This window comes from Pinus tabuliformis, chromosome 3_2 (assembly GCF_031772625.1).
Source record: "Pinus tabuliformis cultivar Carrire ecotype Pingquan chromosome 3_2, CPIR1, whole genome shotgun sequence".
Classification (NCBI taxonomy): Eukaryota; Viridiplantae; Streptophyta; class Pinopsida; order Pinales; family Pinaceae; genus Pinus; species Pinus tabuliformis.
Window position 1 is genome coordinate 1266921508 of NC_142302.1, and position 19407 is coordinate 1266940914.

A 19407-nucleotide genomic window follows, 5' to 3' on the forward strand; every position below is an offset into this window, starting at 1 on the left:
CATCTATTTTTGCATCATTTTTTGCTTCCTCTTTTGTGGAATTCTTTGCTTCTATTTTTGTGTCATAATTTGCATCGATTTTTACACCATCTTTGACATCTTATTTAACGCCTTTTTTTACATCCAATTTGTGCCAATTTTTGCATCTGGTCTTATGCCATCTTTTCCTTCTAATTTTGTACTTATTTTTACATCTATTTTTGTGCCAATTTTTCTACCTTTTTTTACACCATCTTTTCCATCCAATTTTGCACCATATGTTGAATCTGATTTAGTGCCAAATTTCGCATGCATTTTTGCACCATTTTTTGCATCCACTTTTGCATTTTATTTATCTCCCTTTTTTGCATCCTATTTTGCACCATATTTTGCATTTAATTTTGCATCATTTGTTGCATCCAATTTAACATCATTTTTAACACCATTTCTTGCATCCAATTTTTCATCCTTTTGAGCATCTAAATTTGCATCCTATGTTGAACCATATATTGCATCCACCTTTGCATCCCATTTTGTGTCTATTGTTATGTTCACTTTTGAGCCATTTTTCCGTCTACTTTTGCATTTGTTTTTGCACCAAGTTTTGAATGATTTGTTGCATCATTTTACATCCAATGTTGCATCTCAATTTGCATCCAAAATTGAGCCATTTTTATGCCCATTTTTGCACCATTTTTTATGTCCAAATTTGCATCCTTTTTGGTATCTAGTTTTTCATCCTTTTTGGCTTCCAAATTTGCATCCTTTTTTCTGCCACATTTTGTGTCCACATTTGCATCTCATTTTGCACCTAGATTTTAGTTGGAATTTTCATCTAGTTATGCATCATCTTTGACATCCTTGGTTTCACCATTTTTTAGTCCCATTTTGCATCTTGTTTTGTTTCTTTTCTTACATCCTTTTTGCATCCTAATTTTACACCATTCTTTGCATCCTCATTTTGGTGTCCATTTTTGCATCCTTGTTTGCACCCAATTCGGTATCCTTTCATATGCCCTATTTTGTTCCCTTCTTTGTGTCTAGTGTTGCACCCTTTTTTAATTTTACTTTAAAAACCTTTTTGTGTCATTGTTTGCATATTGTTTTGATGGCTAGTTTAACATCCAATTCTACTCCCAATTTTTTATCCATGGTTAAATCCACTTTTGGCTTCTTGTTTAGAGTTTTACTTTTATTTCCATTTATGACCACCTCTATGGGTTCATTTTACTAAGTTCATTTACATAGTGAAATATATTAAATTTTCTAAATATCATTTTGCTGTAGGATTTAATGCATGGTTAGATGAAAACAAAACCCTCTCAGTTTATCTCAGAAACCTAGGACAAACCAATTAAGAGAAAGGTTGTTCTAAGGCTTAGGATTCTTAGTAGATCAAGATGTAGAGTATAGATTAAGAAAAAGAGAATGAATTCTTGTGAGTCCTCGCATGAAGGTCTTCTTGGAGTTTTTCGTATAGCCAAGAAGCGCTCCTAGCTAGCTCCAAAGCTTGGTCCTACACATAAGAGAGAGAATAAAGCAACCTTCACAACATAATATCTTAATAATCAAAACTATAAAAAACATATAAATATTATTGAATAAATAAATATAAACCAAAAACCCATGCATACATTAGTTAAATAGAAGAAGTAAAGAATGAATAGAAACATATGGAAGGAAGAACAACTGATCTATATGAATAAAGGAGTTGGAGGAAAGTTACAACAATCAGATATAGTTGCAACATCACCTCCCCCAACTCATAGCTCCAAAACTCTCCCTCTCAAGACAGATCTCAAGAGCGTGACAATACAAAATTCCCATTATTTTTTCAATGGCCAAGCCTCTAATATATAGGAAAGTGGAGGCTATGAAGATTTCCAAAATTCCTCATTAGTTCAATTTGGGAAAAATCTTTTGGGTGAATAATGTTTCCTCATATAAAAAAGGAATTTTCCACTTTTTAGATGCTTTTGTGCTTAGAAAAAAGCTTCCCCATGCTTTATGGCTCTTTCCCACTTTTGTATGCTTTTATTTTTTAGGAAAAAGCTAAAGATGAGGATAAAGAGATTACATTCCACCATATGTTTCCGAAAGTGACCAAGAATGTCAAATTCAAATTCTAGTTTGCTTATGTTTCAGTTTTTTTTTAAATATATATTTAGTTTTAGTATTTTTTTTTTCTAGAAAAATATATTTAGTTTTTGGTATATTTTTCTATAAGAAAATTATATTTTGTTTTTATAAAAATGGATTTTAAACATTCCATTCATGCTAAATTTGTGATTTTATGATAGGAGTTTAAATTATATATAGTAAAGTAACTTAATGTCATGTGTCGTGTTGCTGAGATGGGTGTTATACATCTCTTTCTTGCTAAGTTATAGAATGTGCTTGGGTTTTCTTAATGCAATAAAACTAATTATGTTCTTCATGATATCTTGAAATGTTCATCTTGAACCAGGCTAATAAAACAATAAAGTTAAAATAGGTTTTCCTTTGTCCTTTATAGATCTTTGTCCCCATTAATCTTGGTCTTAATAGATTAATTGTCTTGTGGTGGCCTTGAGTGGTCACTTCCATTAGTTGCATGCTTTGTAGTTTTCAGTTAGTGACATTTTTTAGGCTTGATAATATGTTATTTAATTTATCAAAATGTGTTATTGTCCATATTATTGTTAAATATTAATATTAAATATGCTGATTTTTAAGCATGTTTTAGCAAAACTTTCCCAAAATGTTTATAGATTGTATTTTATAATGCAATTATTCTTTGCTTGATGAAATTGTTTTGGATATTTTTTTTAATGATTCATTGATTGATGAAATTGTTATGGATATTTTTTTTAGTATATTAAATTGTATGTGATAAAGTCAAAAATCACCTCTTTTTTAGATTTTCATTGATCAATTTCCCTTAAGGCCATCAAGTTCACCATTTGGTCCCAGGTTAAGGAAATATAGGAGCCATGAAGTGGAATTGTCCAAGCACTTAAATCTTGAGACATGTTTCTTTTTAGTCACTTTATACTTTCTTTCTATGTAAATTTTTGATGAAAATAGTCTTGGAACATGAGGGGCGTCAATAGTAAGCGAAAACAAACTCCTAAAAGAAAAATGGTATGCAAAGCACCCATAAATAATGTTGATATAAGAAGCAAAAATATTAAGTGAGGTTCAACCTCATATAATTAGAAAATGGGGGAGGAATTTCCAAGTAGTAGTGATTGATGCTTAGAGATACTTGGGTGGAATGGTTATTATTTGAAATGATTAAGACATCAAGGTTACCAATATGTTTACCTCTTTTCGCATTATGACAATACAATTTTAGTTAATTGACATTGAGGACTACTACCATGTATCCAATGTCTATGACTCCAATATCGCAAATGGAAAACCTCTATTTCTCAATTCTATTTCTAGCACAAGTAATTTATACTCCCCATCTCCATGGATTGTTGGGAGTGACTTCAATATTATAAGTGTCTCGAGGAAAAGAAAGAATGAACCGAAATGTTTAACAAGATATTTTGTAAGCTATACCATTAAAGCCACAAAGTAGTCTCCATTAAAGTTGTCAAGAAATGAGTCTCCAACCCACACATGTGGATCAATGAGATGTAATACATGTGTGTGTGGTTACGAACTCAATACACCTCTATAATAACTCCACAAACTTATGTATTTCACTCTGTCACATAAATTGACAGTAGTGTGACATAAGTAAACCAAGAGTAGACATGAAAGCCTTAGGAAACAAACATTCCTTAGATCCTCAATTAGGTGCTTAAATGATGAAGTGAAAATGCAAGGAGAAAAGAAGAATTCATGATTTAACCATCACATACATGTGATCAAGTATGACTAGGAGTGTATATATTCATATATTTTCCAAAGAGGGAGTGAATACATGAGTTACCATTTATTGGCCCTTATTTTTCTTTCTTTTTCATTTTCTTATATATAGGACTTAGGGAATAAGGTTTTCATAAGTTTGGCACAACTCATAGATATAAGATTTACATGAATTTTCACTTCAACCTTAGAGTTTAGACTTAGATAAATCAATATAGTGTATGTTTAATGATTTTGGCTTTCACTTTTTTATTGTATTCCATCACAAATACAAAAGGGGAAATATTTTGCCACAAATCTATGAATGCTTAATCATAAAGTCGTCATGTGATGAAAACAAATTAATGATGTTATTCTCTACGAAAATGATGGGTATTCTTGAGAAAATCTTATGCTTGTGGATGTTTCCTCCCTGGTTGAGAGGGAGTGAGGGTAGACACCATGTTATCCATGTGTGATGTACTATGGCTAGGATTATCAATCGTAAGCCTAGTAAAGGCACTAGTAGGGATAATGGTGGATTGGATAAACATCTGGGACCAATATTCTTTGAGAATTTGGACATTGACTAGGACTAATCGCCATAAGTCAAGTACATTAATCCAAGATAAGAATAGTCATGAGGATTGACATTTTCTGGTGTCAAATATTATGATAGTGGATTAGGAAATGATCATGTGAGGACATACCTGGTAAACATCTTGGTGGGGTAAGTGCCTTGAAAGGCAGTGGTGTCCAAATTTATGCCTCCCAACATTGTGCTCTGATCTAATGGAGAGATAAACTTGTTAGTCAAGGCCTTACTATTTTGAAAATTTTGGCTATGATGATGTAAATCATCATTGATGCTTATCGATCTAGATCCCTTCTTATATGAATATTTCAACTTGAGAGTACTTTTTTGTCTCATTATGAGTACCTCGCTAGTTTAGAGGGAGGGTCATCATCTTCATTATTTCCATCATCACCACCATCAATGTGATCATTATTGTCATCATTTCATTATCATCATAATCACCATTCATGTCTTCTTCATGATCATCATGATCATCATGATTTTGTATATTGTCGTCAATTTTTCGTAATTATAGGTATCATAAGAAATATCACCAACCTTAGGACACATGATATATGAAAGAAAAATAACCACTTTATTTTTTAGAAATGATTGATGATCATCAACATCACTACCATTATCATCGTCATTATAATTGTCATCATCCCCATCATCATAACTAATATAAGTTTTATCATAATTTTTGTCATCTTCATCATAAACATCATAATCATCATTCATGCCATTATTGTTCTTGATTATGACCAAGATGAAAATAATGATAATGATGATAAGATGATGATGACTTGGAAGATGACGCCAAAGATAATTATTATGATTTTTACCATGATAACATTTAAAAATTGGGAGGAATGGCCAAGGTCATTAGCATCATCATCATTGTCATTGTAACTCCCATCGTCTTTATCATCATTGTCATTAGCATAACAATCGCAATTCATGTCATCGTCATCATCTTCATTATCATCATCGTTATAATTATTGACATTGTCATCAGTTGTTCATAATTTTCAATGTCATAAGAAATATAATCAATGCAAAAGATATGATGTGTGTTGGAAAATGGATGCAAAAGTAAACAAAAAAATGGGGGTAAAAATAGACGTAAATTTGGATGAAGAGTGGACACAACATAAGTAGATGCAGAACAAGACAGAAAAATTGAACAAAAGTGGATGAAAAAGTAGATGCAATAGTTCATACAAACTTGAACACAAAATAGGACTCAAACATGGATGAAAAAGTGGAAGAAAACATGGGCACAATAGTAGGCATAAAACTTAGCATGAATTGTGGTGAAACAAATGTGGATACTCCAATGAATGCAAAAAAAAAGGGACACAAACTTGAATGCAAAAAGGAGGAAAACTTGGATGAAAAAAAGGATGTAAACATGGGCCAAACATGGGTGCAATAGTGAACACAAAATTAGTTGCAAAACTAGACAAATCAAAAGTGGATGTAAAAGTAAATTCGAAATGGGATGCAAAAAACATAAACAATATTTGATGCAAACTTGGACACAAAAGAGGATGCAAATATGGATGCAATAGTGGAAGAAAATGTGGGTTGCAATGATAGGCATAAGATATGGCACAAATAATAGCACAAAAAAGGTGGATGTAATAATAGACACAAAAAAATATGCAAACTTAGATGCAAGACAAGATGCTATAAGGGATGTAAAAGTGGATGCAAACACGGGTGCAACATGAGAAACAAAATTGGATGCAAAATATGGATGAAATGGAAGTACATGCAAAAGAAGATACAAAATGAGATGCAAAACCCAACACAAAAGTGGATGCAAAAATAGATGAAATATTTTATGCAAAAGAGGATGTGAAGATGGATGAAAAATTGGAAGCAAACGTGGGTACAACAGTATGTGCAAAACATGGAACAAATTTTGTCACAACAAAAGTAGATGTAATGATAGATGCAAAAAAAGAATCAAATGAAGATGAAAAATAGGATGCAAAAAGGGATGTAAAAGTGGGTGTAAACATGGGTGCAACAATGGATGTAAAATAGCTTTTGCAACTTATTTGAAAGAGCAATTTTGTCCCAACAATTAGACTTGTAGCATAAAGAACATGGTTAATACATATGATTCGACCAAAAACTAGTTACTACCAAAATTCAACCAAAAAAAATATTACTACATAAAAATAGAATTAAAAACAAAAAAAATAAAAACAAAAATTTCCCAAATTAAAAATAAATAAATGATAAACTTTTTTTTACCAAAATTTAGTGATTTTTTTAGTGCTAATACTAACATCACCATTACAATAAGATATTTTTTTAGTGCTAATACTGCCATTACAACAAGATATAAGAGGGATATAATGCAAAAAGTTTAATAATAATATGTATGTAGAAGATGGTCTTCAGACTGGTGAATTCATGATAATCAATGGGACTACAGTCAAAATAATTGGATGTTATTTACTTTTTTACATAGATTGTCAAAATAATTGCATAAATCGATTTTTTTTAACCAAAATTTAACAAAAACTTTGCTAGTGCTAACATTAGAACCACCATTACAACAAGATATCTTTCTAGTGTTGACAACACCATTATAGTAAGATACCTCAAGAGAGACAGAAAATTTAAAAAGTATGATAGTAATATGTATCCAGAAGATGGTAGTGAAACTAGTAATTGTTCATTCTCATTATCATAATCATTGTCATCATCATCACCATCATCCTTGTCATCGTTATTGCCATCATTACATTATCATCATAATCACCATTCATGCCATCATCATCAGCTCCATCATCATCATCATTATGGACATTGTTTGCAATTGTTTATAATTATAGACATTGTAAGAAATATCGTCAACCCAAAAAATGTGATCAGTGCTAGAAAAGGGTTGTTTAGGACACATTGATATACGTAAGAGAAATAACAACTCTATTTTTGAGAGATGATCGATGATCATCATCATCACCACCATTATCATCATCATTGTCATTTTTATCATCCCCATCATCATCATTAATGTAATTTCTATCAACATTGTTGTAATCATCATCATCATTCATGCCATTATTGTTTTTGATGATGACCTAGATGAAAATGATGATGATGACACCAAAGATAATGCTTATGATTATGACAATGACAACATCTAAAATTGGGAAGATTCGCCAAGGTCATTAGCATCGTCATCATCATAATCATTGCCATCATCATCATTAATGTCATTGTAACCATTATCGTCTTTATCATCATAATCACAATTCATGTCATTGCCATCATCTTCATTTTCATCATTGTCAATATTATTGACATTGTCATCAATTGTTCATAATTGTCAATGCCATAAGGAATATCATCAATGCAGAAAATATGATGAGTGTTGGAAAAGGGATGCAAAAGCGAACATAGAAATGGGGGCAACAATAGAAGTAAAATTGGATGAAAAGTGGATACAACATAAGTAGATGCACAACAACATGAAAAACCTAACACAAAAGTGGATGCAAAAGTAGATGCAGTTGTCAATGCAAACTGGGATGCAAACATGAAGGCAAAAGTGGAAGCAAACATGGGTCCAATGGTAGGTGTAAAACTTGGCACAAACTGTGGTGAAACAAATGTGGATGCAACAACGGACACAAAAGTAGATGCAAAAATGGATGAAACAAAAGTGGATACAATAGGGGATGCAAAAACATACACAATATCTGATGCAAACTTGAACACAAAAGAGGATGCAAATGTGGATGCAAACGTGGAAGCAAATGTGGTTGCAATGGTAGGCGCAAGATATGGTGCAACAAAAGTGGATGTAACAATAGACAAAAAATATGCAAAATAAGATGCAAAAATGGATGTAAAAGTGGAAGCAAACATTGATGCAACAGGCAAAACAAAATTGGATGAAAAAAATGGATACAATGGAAGTAGATGCAAAAGTAGATACAAAACGAGATGCAAAACCCAATGCATAAACCTGACACAAAAGTGGATGCAAAAATAGATGCAATATTTGATGCAAAAGAGGATGTGAACATGGATGCAAAATTGGAAGCAAACGTGGATACAATAGTGAGTGCAAAACATGGTGCAAATTATGGCATAACAAAAGTGGATGTAATGATAGATGAAAAAAAAGAATCAAAGTATGATGCAAATGAAGATGTAAAAAGGGATGCAAAAAGTGAAATTTAAAATGGGTGCAACAGTGGATGCAAAGTTGTATGCAAAAGTGGATGCAATAGAAGTCGATGCAAAAGTAGATGCAAAACGAGACACAAAACCCGATGCAAATCCTGGTCCAAAATTGGATACAAAAAGGGATGCAAAAATAGATGTAGTAGTTGATGAAAACCTAGATGCAAATGAGGATGCAAACGTGGATGCAAAATTATAATCAAAAGTGGGTGCAAAAGGAGGTGCCAAACTAGGCGCCAATTGTGGCACAAAAATATTAGATGCAATAGTGGGTACAATAATAGATGCAAAAGAGGATGTAAATATGGGTGCCAAACAAGATGGAAAAGTGGATGCAACAAAAGTAGATGCAAAATTATATGCAAAACTAGACACAAAACTCGATGTAAAACTTGGCGCAAAAGTGATGCACAAATGGATGAAAAAATGGATGCAAAAAATGATTTAAAAAAGGATGCAAAAGTTGATGCAAGTGTAGGTGCAAAAAGTGGATGCAAATGATGATGCAAAAGTATGTCAAACAAAAATAGATGCCAAAATTGATGCAAAACCTGGAACAAAACCTGGTGCAAAGGATGACACAAAACTTGGCATAAAATTTGGTGCAAAATGTGGTGCAAAACCTATCGCAATACCTGGTGCTAAACTTGGTGTAAGATTTGGTGCAAAACTTGATGCAAAATTTGTGTCAAGTTTTGCACCATATTTGATAAATGGATGCAAATAGCACCAAAAATGGGCTCTAGATGCAAAAAAAGAAGTAAAAAGGGACGCTAATCGCTGGTTTTGTTGTAGTGCAAGAGGACGCTAGATTTGGTGAAAAACCCCAAGGTGGGGAGAACCCTTTGATCAAATCTTCGCATTATTATATCAAATGTTCAGAGAGAGAGAGTACAAATACAAGAGTCAATGCCAAAATTGACTTGCCAAATCACTGTTAAAACAACCTTGTCAAATCTGCAATTTTTTGCAACAACCCTAAACAGAAATTTAATGTTGGTCAAAGCAGCAATAGAATGTCCTCAAAAAAAGCTCGGTCTTCCCAATTCAAACTTGGCCTGGAGGTCAAAGTCAGCCCAAAATAGTGACAAAGTCAATAGTCAAACTTTGTCAAATTGTTGTCATGAAATCTACAGTCAATCGCAACTTTGGTATGTGGTCAAAGTGCCCAAAATCCCAAAAAAATTGAAGTCAAACTCTCCTTGGAAGGTCAAAGTCAACATTAGTCAAATTTTAATGAACATTGTAATTTTGGCCCCGTAATTTAGATATGAAATTCACCCTCCTTGTGCCACACGTGTGAGAGAAAAGAGAGCCCAATAGTTGTACAAACCAATGGGAGTAGGCGAGAGAAGAATACGAGTTGAGAGGTCACGGGTGAAGAGTCATGTCCATTGGGCTTCATGAGCCTCCATGATGATGTGGCCACCCTGAGCAATTTGCACATGTGTGGGCATAAATTCAAAATTGCACACTTCTGCTTGTCCAAATGCAATGATTTTTATATCAATTTTGGTATCTCTCATAAAGTGAAATTTAATGCAATTATCATCTCCATCAAATGAATTGTTCCAAGGTAGAATTTGGCCCTAGTTGCCAATTTTAACACTTTTGATCTTTCAATGGTCTTAAGTTCCAAATTTCACTCCACTAAAACATGAACCCTTAGTAATGATGAAAAAGTTTTAAATGGGGGAGAAAGCATAGTATGAATTCTATAGAAAGTTTGGAATGATCCCTCATTACATTTTAATTGGCATGGAAAGAACATTAAACTAAGGAGATAACTCCCTATACTTTCATACAAAGGAGATAACTCCCTGTACTTTCTTGGAATTGTTTTCAAAGTTTCCATTTTAATTTGAGAGGGACTCTTATAATCAATTAGGCGCATTCTAAACTTTTCATTTAAACAAGACACAACTTTTCATTTAAACAAGACAATTTATACTTTTCATTTAAAAAAGACACTTTATACTTTTGTCAGTTAGTGTTGAACTTTTATCATAGTGAATTTAAAACATTCAATGGAGTATGAAACTTTTTAAAAGAAAATATTTAATTTTTGTGCCAAAAAAAAATGTGTACAAGTTCCTCTGATAGCTAAAGTGAAGTTTTAACCCTGATAAAAGTGAAAATTTATCTCAACTAGGTGAATTAGAAGATTTTTTGAAGTTGATGTAGAATTATCTTTTTATGTTGAAAATTTTAATTAAAAAAAAAACAAAACAAAACAAAACTTGTTAAACAAACACTCAAACCAATATTTTCATCATTATTCAAAAGAAAAGATTACACAAAAAAAAAATATTGAAAAAAATAATTAAATAAAAAATAAATTGCTTTTAAAGAACAAAAAGCCTATGTCTATTTTGTACATCTCTCATTTTTTCTTATATTTTTTTCCCTCTTTTGGGCATATTTGATAGTTAGATAGTAGAATTCTCAAATTCTTACTCATTAAAATATTAGGTAACTTTAAAAGTTTATAACTGCAAAATATTATGAATAGAATTGAGTTGGTTCATTGCATGAAGGCAAAAAACACATTAACAATTAGCCATCACTTATTATTAAGACCTATAAATAACAAGACCTATGAACCTTGACAAGTATAACATAGCTTGTTTGTTTGGTAGAAATGAGAATAAAATGTTGATGTGAATTGGCATAGTATTACTACATATAGAGGTCAGAACTAAAATAGAAACAAAAAAAATGCAGATGTGAAACTCAAAATAATAGAATCAAAGCAGAAAAACAAAAAGACAAATTAGTTAGAGGCACCTTAAATCCAACTACACTGCCCGAACAAATCCAAGTTGTTTGGAGTTCTCCAATATTACCTTGATTACCTTGTTGAAGTGATAAAAGTTACAGAGAAAAAGGGTAAACTCCATTTGTATATAACAAGTGAAAAATCATAACGGTCAAAGTCAGTCAAAGTCACTGATAAGAGTTATTGAACTCTTCTTAAGGACCTAAATATAGAATATTATCAGAAAATAATGAGCTTACATGGTAGCTCATAGTCTACTATATTGTATCTCTATATTGTACATTTATCCAGCTTGAGTTTTAGGGAAATGAAGATTTTCTCCATTCTATTGTAAACCCAATATGACCAATGTCCAAAGCTCTAGTTAAGATATCTATTGGATGGAGTACTCTGAAACAAGTTTTGCAAATGCAGAAAATTTGTTGCTGAGTAGTTTGGATGGAGTATCATACTCAGCAATTTGTCTTGATTCAAAACAAATACAAAGTAAGTAAAAAATGAAATGTGTCCAAAAAAAATAGTAACTGTAACAAAACACTAGAAAATAAACAACTTATAAATGTTATACCATCCTTTAATAGGAGAACCATATCACTCTCAATAACAGATGGAATTCGATGTGCTATAGTAATGACTGTGCAGGTAGAAAATTGGTGGCGAATTATTTGCTGAATAAACCCATCAGTTGCAGTGTCAACTGAGGCAGTTGCCTCGTCAAGGACCAGTATCCGACTTTGTTTTAGTAGTGCCCGTCCCAAACAGACAAGCTGGCATTGACCCACACTCCAGTTTCCTCCATTCTCAGACACTGTACAAGAGATCATTCCATTAAATTCGATTCTCAATTTTCATTCTAAAAAAAAGGGGGTCCTAGAGACCAGGTAGGTCTCAAGGACACCAAAAAATAAACAAAACATGAGCACTAAGATGGAAAGAAAATAGCAGAAATAGCTACTGTAAAAGGTTTTATTTTTCTCCTTCAGGACTTCCATTGAATGTGATAAAGACACACAGACCTGAGGAATCAAGTTTCTTTTCTTTTGCTCGTACAATCTCACCAAGTTGGCACTTGTCCAAAGCCTGAAAGCACAAGCAAAATCGAAGTGAAGTAGATTCATAAACAATAAACTTACAGCAAGATCCTCAGGGGAAATATCTATATTCTTCAAGGCAAGAATAATTGGTGCTAAAATTGATACTAATGCTCATAGAATATGAAGCAGAACTAACCTCCCAAATCTCATCATCCGAGCAATCTTCGAGAGGATCCAAATTATTTCTTATAGTGCCTTCAAACATTGTTGGTTCTTGGGGAATAATGCTTAATTTGGATCTTAGGTCATGGAGGCCTATGGATGAGATGTCGACTCCATCAATGACAATTCTGCCCGTTGTTGGTTCCACAATGCGAAAAATGGATTGAATAAGAGTAGATTTGCCACTTCCTGTCCGCCCCACAACTCCCACCTTCGTGCCTCCAGGGAAAGTGCATGTAAGGCCTTTCAAGACAAGCGGAAGATGTGGTCCATAACGCACCTGATTGTATGGATCAAATTTATAGATGAACTGACATGCAAATTACTAGCATTGAATGCGTGAAAAAGAGTCTATTTGTATTGAGTTCTGACCTGCAAATCAGTTAGATCTATCGTTCCTCTAGATGGCCAGTTGGAGTTTGGTCTACAATTCTCTATAATCACTGGTGACTCACTGGGAATTCGTGAATACTGCATTATTCTCTCCGCTGAGATCATGTTGGTCTCCACAACACAAAGGTGCCATATTACCCAGGGTTGTACCATGTTCAGACTTAGACTATATGTTACTGCCAACCCTGCAGTGCCTGTTAAGGTGCCATTTCATTTACTTTCATATTTCATTATAAAGAATATGTCTGGTCTGCTGAGATCAGTTTAGGAAAAATAATTGTAAGCCAAGATAGTGCTTCTGTACCTACTTGGGCTAATTACATCTTGAGGCAAGCGAATGAGGAACACCAAAAATAATGCAAACACAAGATTTGACAGAAAATCCATCCGAATGCCAAGCCACTCTTCGGCTCCAACATTATGGAGACTAGGTCTCATATATATATCAATCAACTCGAGATTTCTTTCCATGAATCGAAATTCCTGGTCAAAACTTCTAATGGTGGCTGCTCCAGAGATTGATTCTCCAAAATGTTGTACGATTGGAGCTCTACAGACTGATGCCAGCCGAGCCAGTTCCCTAGCTGATGTTATGTAGTATTGCTGCATGCAAGGAAGGTCAGAGGAGTTATAAGAGTTCTCTTATTACTATAAAAACCCAAAAGCATGGAAACAAAGAAATACAGATAAACTGTTGTCATGATAGAATCCTGATGCAACTTTATCTATTTGATAACATCCTTTTCAATCAGATTATGGGATCTACCTATAGCAAACCTTGAAGTAGAAATCAAACTCTCTTATCGCCAATTTATGTTCCTCTAAGAAAATTAAAATTTGCAAGTTCGTATTTATTATTATTGAGAAATACAGAGAATACCTGATACCATATACAACTTGCATCCACTGGTATAAACACAATGAAGACCTTCCCAGCAATATGAGACATGACTGCAATGATCCCCAAAAGTTGTATAAATGCAAAAGCCAATTCTCCTAGTTGAGAAGGAATCAATGTGTCCACTGCACTCTGATCAGTTGATGCCTGCCAAGAAACAGAGAGCTTGTTACTGACCCACTAGAATCAAATGATTTCCTTCTCTCTCAGGAAAGGTATTAGCCTATTAAAACAATAAATGTCAACTGACCCGATTCAGTATTTGCCCAGATGGAGTTGCATCAAAGAAGGACATTGGTGCACGAAATATACACCTGTGCAGAGTGCTGAAAAGCTGATTAGCAGTTTTAAGTCCAACCAATGAAAGAAGCATAGACCTCACAAGAACGCACAGGGAGCTGCTTAATGTCAAAGCAACATAAACCAGAATGAAAAGGGACTTTCTCATAGGGGAACTCTCATTTTCTTTTGTAGAGGCTTCCGATGTCATCCAGAGGTTACTACATATTTGAAGTAGCTGACTTATTATTTGGGCCAGTAGTATTATAGGTATCAAAGTACCATTGTATGCAGCAGTAATGTAAGACCAGTATACCGACATGCTTACCCTGCCTCTCTCTCTTTCTTCTTCTTGTACAAGCTGTGAATTTTTATTCTCTTTATCCAATCTTTCTTTGTGGTTTTCTGGTTCAACCTCTTCCTCTACATCTATTGAGTTCTGAACACCGCACTGCTCCAGTGTGTCACTGGCAGTAACATTTTTCACTGCAGCTGTATTGCCAGGACATGAGCTTTCAACAAATCTCTCTGATGTGTGCACTTCAGATTTCTCCATAGCAGAAATAGTTTTCAAAGCTTTCTGATGTGCACCAACTAATTCCACAAAATCTGTGCCTGATTGTAAGATGTCATCATATCTGCCAGCCTGAGTAATTTCACCATCTCGCATTACCTGTGAAGAATATCATTTATATCAACAAAATATAGATCACTTATCTCCTCCTCTCAATAAATGATCAATAAACCCACTGTCCCTTTACCAATTACATTGAAAATTTTAATATCACTAGAACAGGATGAAAGAAATTCAAACCTACCAGAATGATGTCAGCAGAGGGTAAAAACTCCACTTGATGAGTGACATAGACTACAGTCTTTGAACCCAGAATACCAAGTATGCATTCCTATAATAAGCAAGTCCAATTTCTTAGATGTTTATGGACATGAATTTGCAGCGGCACAACCAGCAATGTATATTATCCAGACTGAACAATGAATTGCAGAGTGCTACTGTAGAGCTTCATCATTCCATCAAAACATTAAAACTAATTAATTCAGCAAACCTACAGTATGTAAAGGATAAGAGAAACATACTTGGAAAATATGTTTTCCGGTATGTGCATCCACAGCACTAAAAGGGTCATCAAAAATATAAATGTCTACATCTTGATATAAAGCACGGGCAATCTGTATTCTCTGTTTTTGTCCACCACTCAAATTTAACCCTCTTTCTCCAATGTCTGTCTCGTCCCCATAAGGAAAAAGTTCAAGATCTTTCTTCAATGCACAAGCATCAAGTACACTATTGTATCTAATAGTATCCATCTGCTTTCCAAAGAGAATAGCGTCTTTAATTTTCCCACTTTGTATCCAAGGAGACTGAGGGACATATGCTTTGGTACCACTTAAGCTAACAGAGCCTGATATTTTTGGTATTTCACCTAATATGCAGGATAAAAGGCTTGATTTTCCTGAACCAACAGTTCCACATACTGCAACCCTCATGCCTCTCTCTAGTTGGACATCTAAACCTCTTATAGTTGGACTAGAGGAATCGGGATTCCAAGAAAATATCCCTCCTCGGATTTGAATCGCGAAGTCTGTTGACTCCTTTGATACCTTTTCTACCCCACCGTGTTGCAGCTCTTCCTCCTGCAGAAAGGCCACAATGCGATCTATTGACACTTTAGTTTGAGCAATCTCAGGGATTAAGTAAGGAAGCATGCCCATAGCTCCCTGAAGTGTCCCATAGGTTGCGAGTGCAGAAAGAATTCTCCCTGCTGTCAAAGGCACTCCTATAAGCATACACGTACCAAAAGTTGCAACAATGATAAATATTGGTCCAACAGAGGAAACAGATGTTGTGATAGCTAATGCGTAAACAGATTTTTGTAGCCAACTATATTCTGCCTGCCTCAAAATTTCTAGTTTCCGAAGAAATCTTGTCTCCCAAGCCTGCAATTTTAAGATCCTCATGATTTTTAATGTCTCCGATGTGGCCTTCATCCTTTTGTCTTTTTCTTCCATTATTCTCTCCTGAAATTTTTCTTGCAATTTTGCAAGTGGGAAATTTGGCAACATAACTGCAAATGAGGCTGCCAACCCTGAAAATGCTGCCAAGCCCAACGTCTGATATAGAATAATGAAGGCCAGAACAATTTGAAGAGGAAAATTCCAAATACTATGCATATAGTAACAGAAAGATGAAACATTCTGAACATCTACACTCATGTAGTTGATAATCTCTCCGCTTGTATGCTTCTGTCTTGACTGACTGGAAAGCAACAAGCCCTTCCTGTATATAATAGCTGTCAATGCTGCTCTAACCCGTAAAGTTAACTGATGTTGTTTGAAAACCCCTTGTCGCTGTGACAAAGACTCTAATACCTTTGCCAACAAAAAAGCACAAACTAGCACATAGCCTTGACTTTCAAACTGTTTCTTTCCACCTAGAAACTGAACAAAGGCATTTATAAAACATGGACCTACATATGATGCACAAGTCTCCAGTGCTGCTAAGAATGCAGTCAAAAGTACTTCCTTCCGAAAAGATAGGAGTAAGGCTTTTGCTAATAAGCCTGTATCACCTTTGGCCTCTAGCTGAGCTCTGAATTTACGGTATAATTGGCCTGTCCTGTCCGCCTCTGCAACTTGGGGTACATCATCAATATGCAGAGGGCTCTTATAACCAACAGCAAGCAAAGGACTCATCCAAGAAAATGACAGCCGACTGAGAAGGTTGGTTGTTGCATAAGTAGAGACTGCCTTAATGTTTCGACGTTTTTGGGAATTGTCTTTCAAGAGAGGTTCTAGAATGGTCTGTGAGGAGGATTCTACACCACTTCTGGCACAACAACTAGTATAACACAAGCAAGCCAAAATGAGAACAGCCATAATTTCAACAAAGATATCAACAGCAACGCTTCTTTGTTTTGTCAACCGTTGAATGTCGAGGACGATGAAGAAAGCCTGCAGAATGAATGATAGACTCCACCACAACTGCAATAAAAGTGGAAACTTCTGCTTACCTTCTTTTCTGATGGAGCGATAAACATAAGTTGACATTGTAAACCAAGTCAGAGCCTGGACAATATACTCGCCCACATTTTCAAAACCTTCAGGCCTCTCCTTCAACCACCAATACACAGGACCCCATATCGCGAGAACGCTGTAGCATATACACAGAAAAATGCAACCACCTAAAGCCAGCTTTTGCATAATCCCCAGTTTAAACTTACTGGAAAAGCTGTCAAATGGAACAGCAGGTGTAGGTGGCCGAGGTGTGCGAAATTTACACCTTCTCCAACACAATTCAAGGATGACAGAAACAAGAAAGAGCAAATCAAGCCCAATTGCAAGTGAATGCCGACAGAATTGCCCTACAAAAATAGGCCCTAGTCCGCCCCACCCAACTGTTTCACCCATTTCCAGCCAGAGGGTATTGTTATTCTTGTTTAATGTCCCTATGGCTTCCATGACTGCAAGCAAATAATTTACTAACAATATCAACGAAGTGCCTTGACTATATCTACTTCAGTTCCCGCATGAAAAAACTTGTAACAGAGCTCTTGGTTACCATTACCATTGATAAATGCACATACAGATTGGGCTTCATACAACAAGGATGTTGCAGTGCAAAAACCATAAACATAACTAGCACTGTGTGATGGTGAGATTGAATCACCTGGCTAATGCGCTCTACCTCTTTCATTGTGGCTGGCAATATTCAACCTTTTAAAAGAACAGAGAAATTGGAGTATCTACTGATTTGCTTTGTTAAAATATTTATTTTATTTTACTTTTTAATAATATTATTATTTTTTGAAATTGAGAAATTGGAGTATCAATTGATTTGCTTGGTTAAAATATTTATTTTATTTTATTTTTTAATAATATTATTAGTTCCTGCCTGGGACTATTAGCGATCTAGCGATTGATCCATTGTTGATCGAGTAGTTTCACCGTTATATTTTTAGTATATTGGCATTTTAACCTAAGTCTAAGCAAAGTTTTGGTGTGGAAAATAATTGGGGTCTTATTACCGGCGTCACGTTGTTCGATGCAAAGGACGGTCGCAAGTTGGTTTGTCGTAAGTCGCCATCGCCACGAATCCAAACCCTTGTCATTCAATTCGTCTGTCATCAATTTAATAGCCGGTGCAGCTGGAACAGTATTTCTCCGGATCCTTCTCGTTATCAACGGTGTAGGCTTTAGTTTGCAGATCGCATGGCTATGGCTGAAGTTTCTTCAGTGTCAGCTACTTTACTGGTTCCTTACTTGAGGGAGGACACTCAACATTTATCTCAAGGTTGGAGTCTTAGTTCATTGGGTGTGTATAGGGTTCGAGACCGTCCCGACCAGTTTCCATATCAGACTTTCTCCTCAATAATTAATAGTTTATTGCATGGGATCCACAAGCGCAGAGGGTTTCAATTTTGATTTGGGGTTTTCAAGGAATTTTAGGCTGATTTTCTCTAGTCAAGCCAGTGTTCCTGCCCCAGATATAAATCAATTTCAATTTCAAAACCCTTCTGCTTCAGGCCCTTTTCAGAATCAATTTTCTCATCCCCTGGTCTCCTAGGCGTCGTTGGCAGAGTCCATAAGTTTTCCTGCGAAACCCAGTTCCAGTTTTCGCCAGAGCAAGAACTAGAATTATATCAAAATCGACTCTAAGAAACCTCGTTGTGTTCAAAGGAAATTGTGTACAGCTGGAATAGTCTTTCTCCGGATCCTTCTTGTTATCGACGTTTATCTCAAGGTTGGAGTCTTAGTTCATTGGGTGCGTATAGGGTTCGAGACCGTCCCGACCAGTTTCCATATCAAACTTTCTCCTCAACAATTCATAGTTTATTGGACGGGATCCACAAGCACAAAGGGTTTCAATTTTGATTTGGGGTTTTCAAGGAATTTTAGGCTGATTTTCTCTAGTCAAGCCAGTGTTCCGGCCCAGATATAAATCAATTTCAATTTCAAAACCCTTCTGCTTCAGGCCCTTTTCAGAATCAATTTTCTCATCCCCTGGTCTCCTAGGCGTCGTTGGCAGAGTCCATAGGTTTTCCTGCGAAACCCAGTTCCAGTTTTCGCCAGAGCAAGAACTAGAATTATATCAAAACCGACTCTAAGAAACCTCGTTGTGTTCAAAGGAAATTGTGTACAGCTGGAACAATCTTTCTCTGGATCCTTCTTGTTA

The 19407-nt window shown here is 35.0% G+C and overlaps 1 protein-coding gene across 1 annotated transcript; it reads right to left on the reverse strand.

The window, feature by feature from the left end:
• Positions 1-11459: 11459 nt before the first annotated feature.
• LOC149185352 (putative ABC transporter C family member 15) lies at positions 11460-17936 on the reverse strand. Its single transcript, XM_089417904.1, has 9 exons — positions 15312-17936; positions 15035-15121; positions 14188-14889; positions 13920-14084; positions 13348-13642; positions 13019-13233; positions 12621-12926; positions 12407-12470; positions 11460-12198 (listed from the first exon to the last, which is right to left on the reverse strand). Exons 1-9 carry the CDS (start codon positions 17691-17693, stop codon positions 11861-11863), a joined length of 4554 nt encoding a protein of 1517 aa, XP_089274030.1. The 5' UTR covers positions 17694-17936; the 3' UTR covers positions 11460-11860.
• Between the last annotated feature and the right edge of the window lie 1471 nt (positions 17937-19407).

What these genes read in the sequence shown, in the direction of transcription:
- LOC149185352 (XM_089417904.1), bottom strand. Translation starts at nt 17,693, where the DNA reads ATGGAAGCCATAGGGACATTAAACAAGAATAACAATACCCTCTGGCTG. An exon ending in CTGGGCAAATACTGAATCGG is followed by an intron (nt 14,085 to 14,187) that starts GTCAGTTGACAT and finishes GTTTCTTGGCAG; the next exon opens with GCATCAACTGATCAGAGTGC. An exon ending in TAGATCTAACTGATTTGCAG is followed by an intron (nt 12,927 to 13,018) that starts GTCAGAACTCAA and finishes CCATACAATCAG; the next exon opens with GTGCGTTATGGACCACATCT.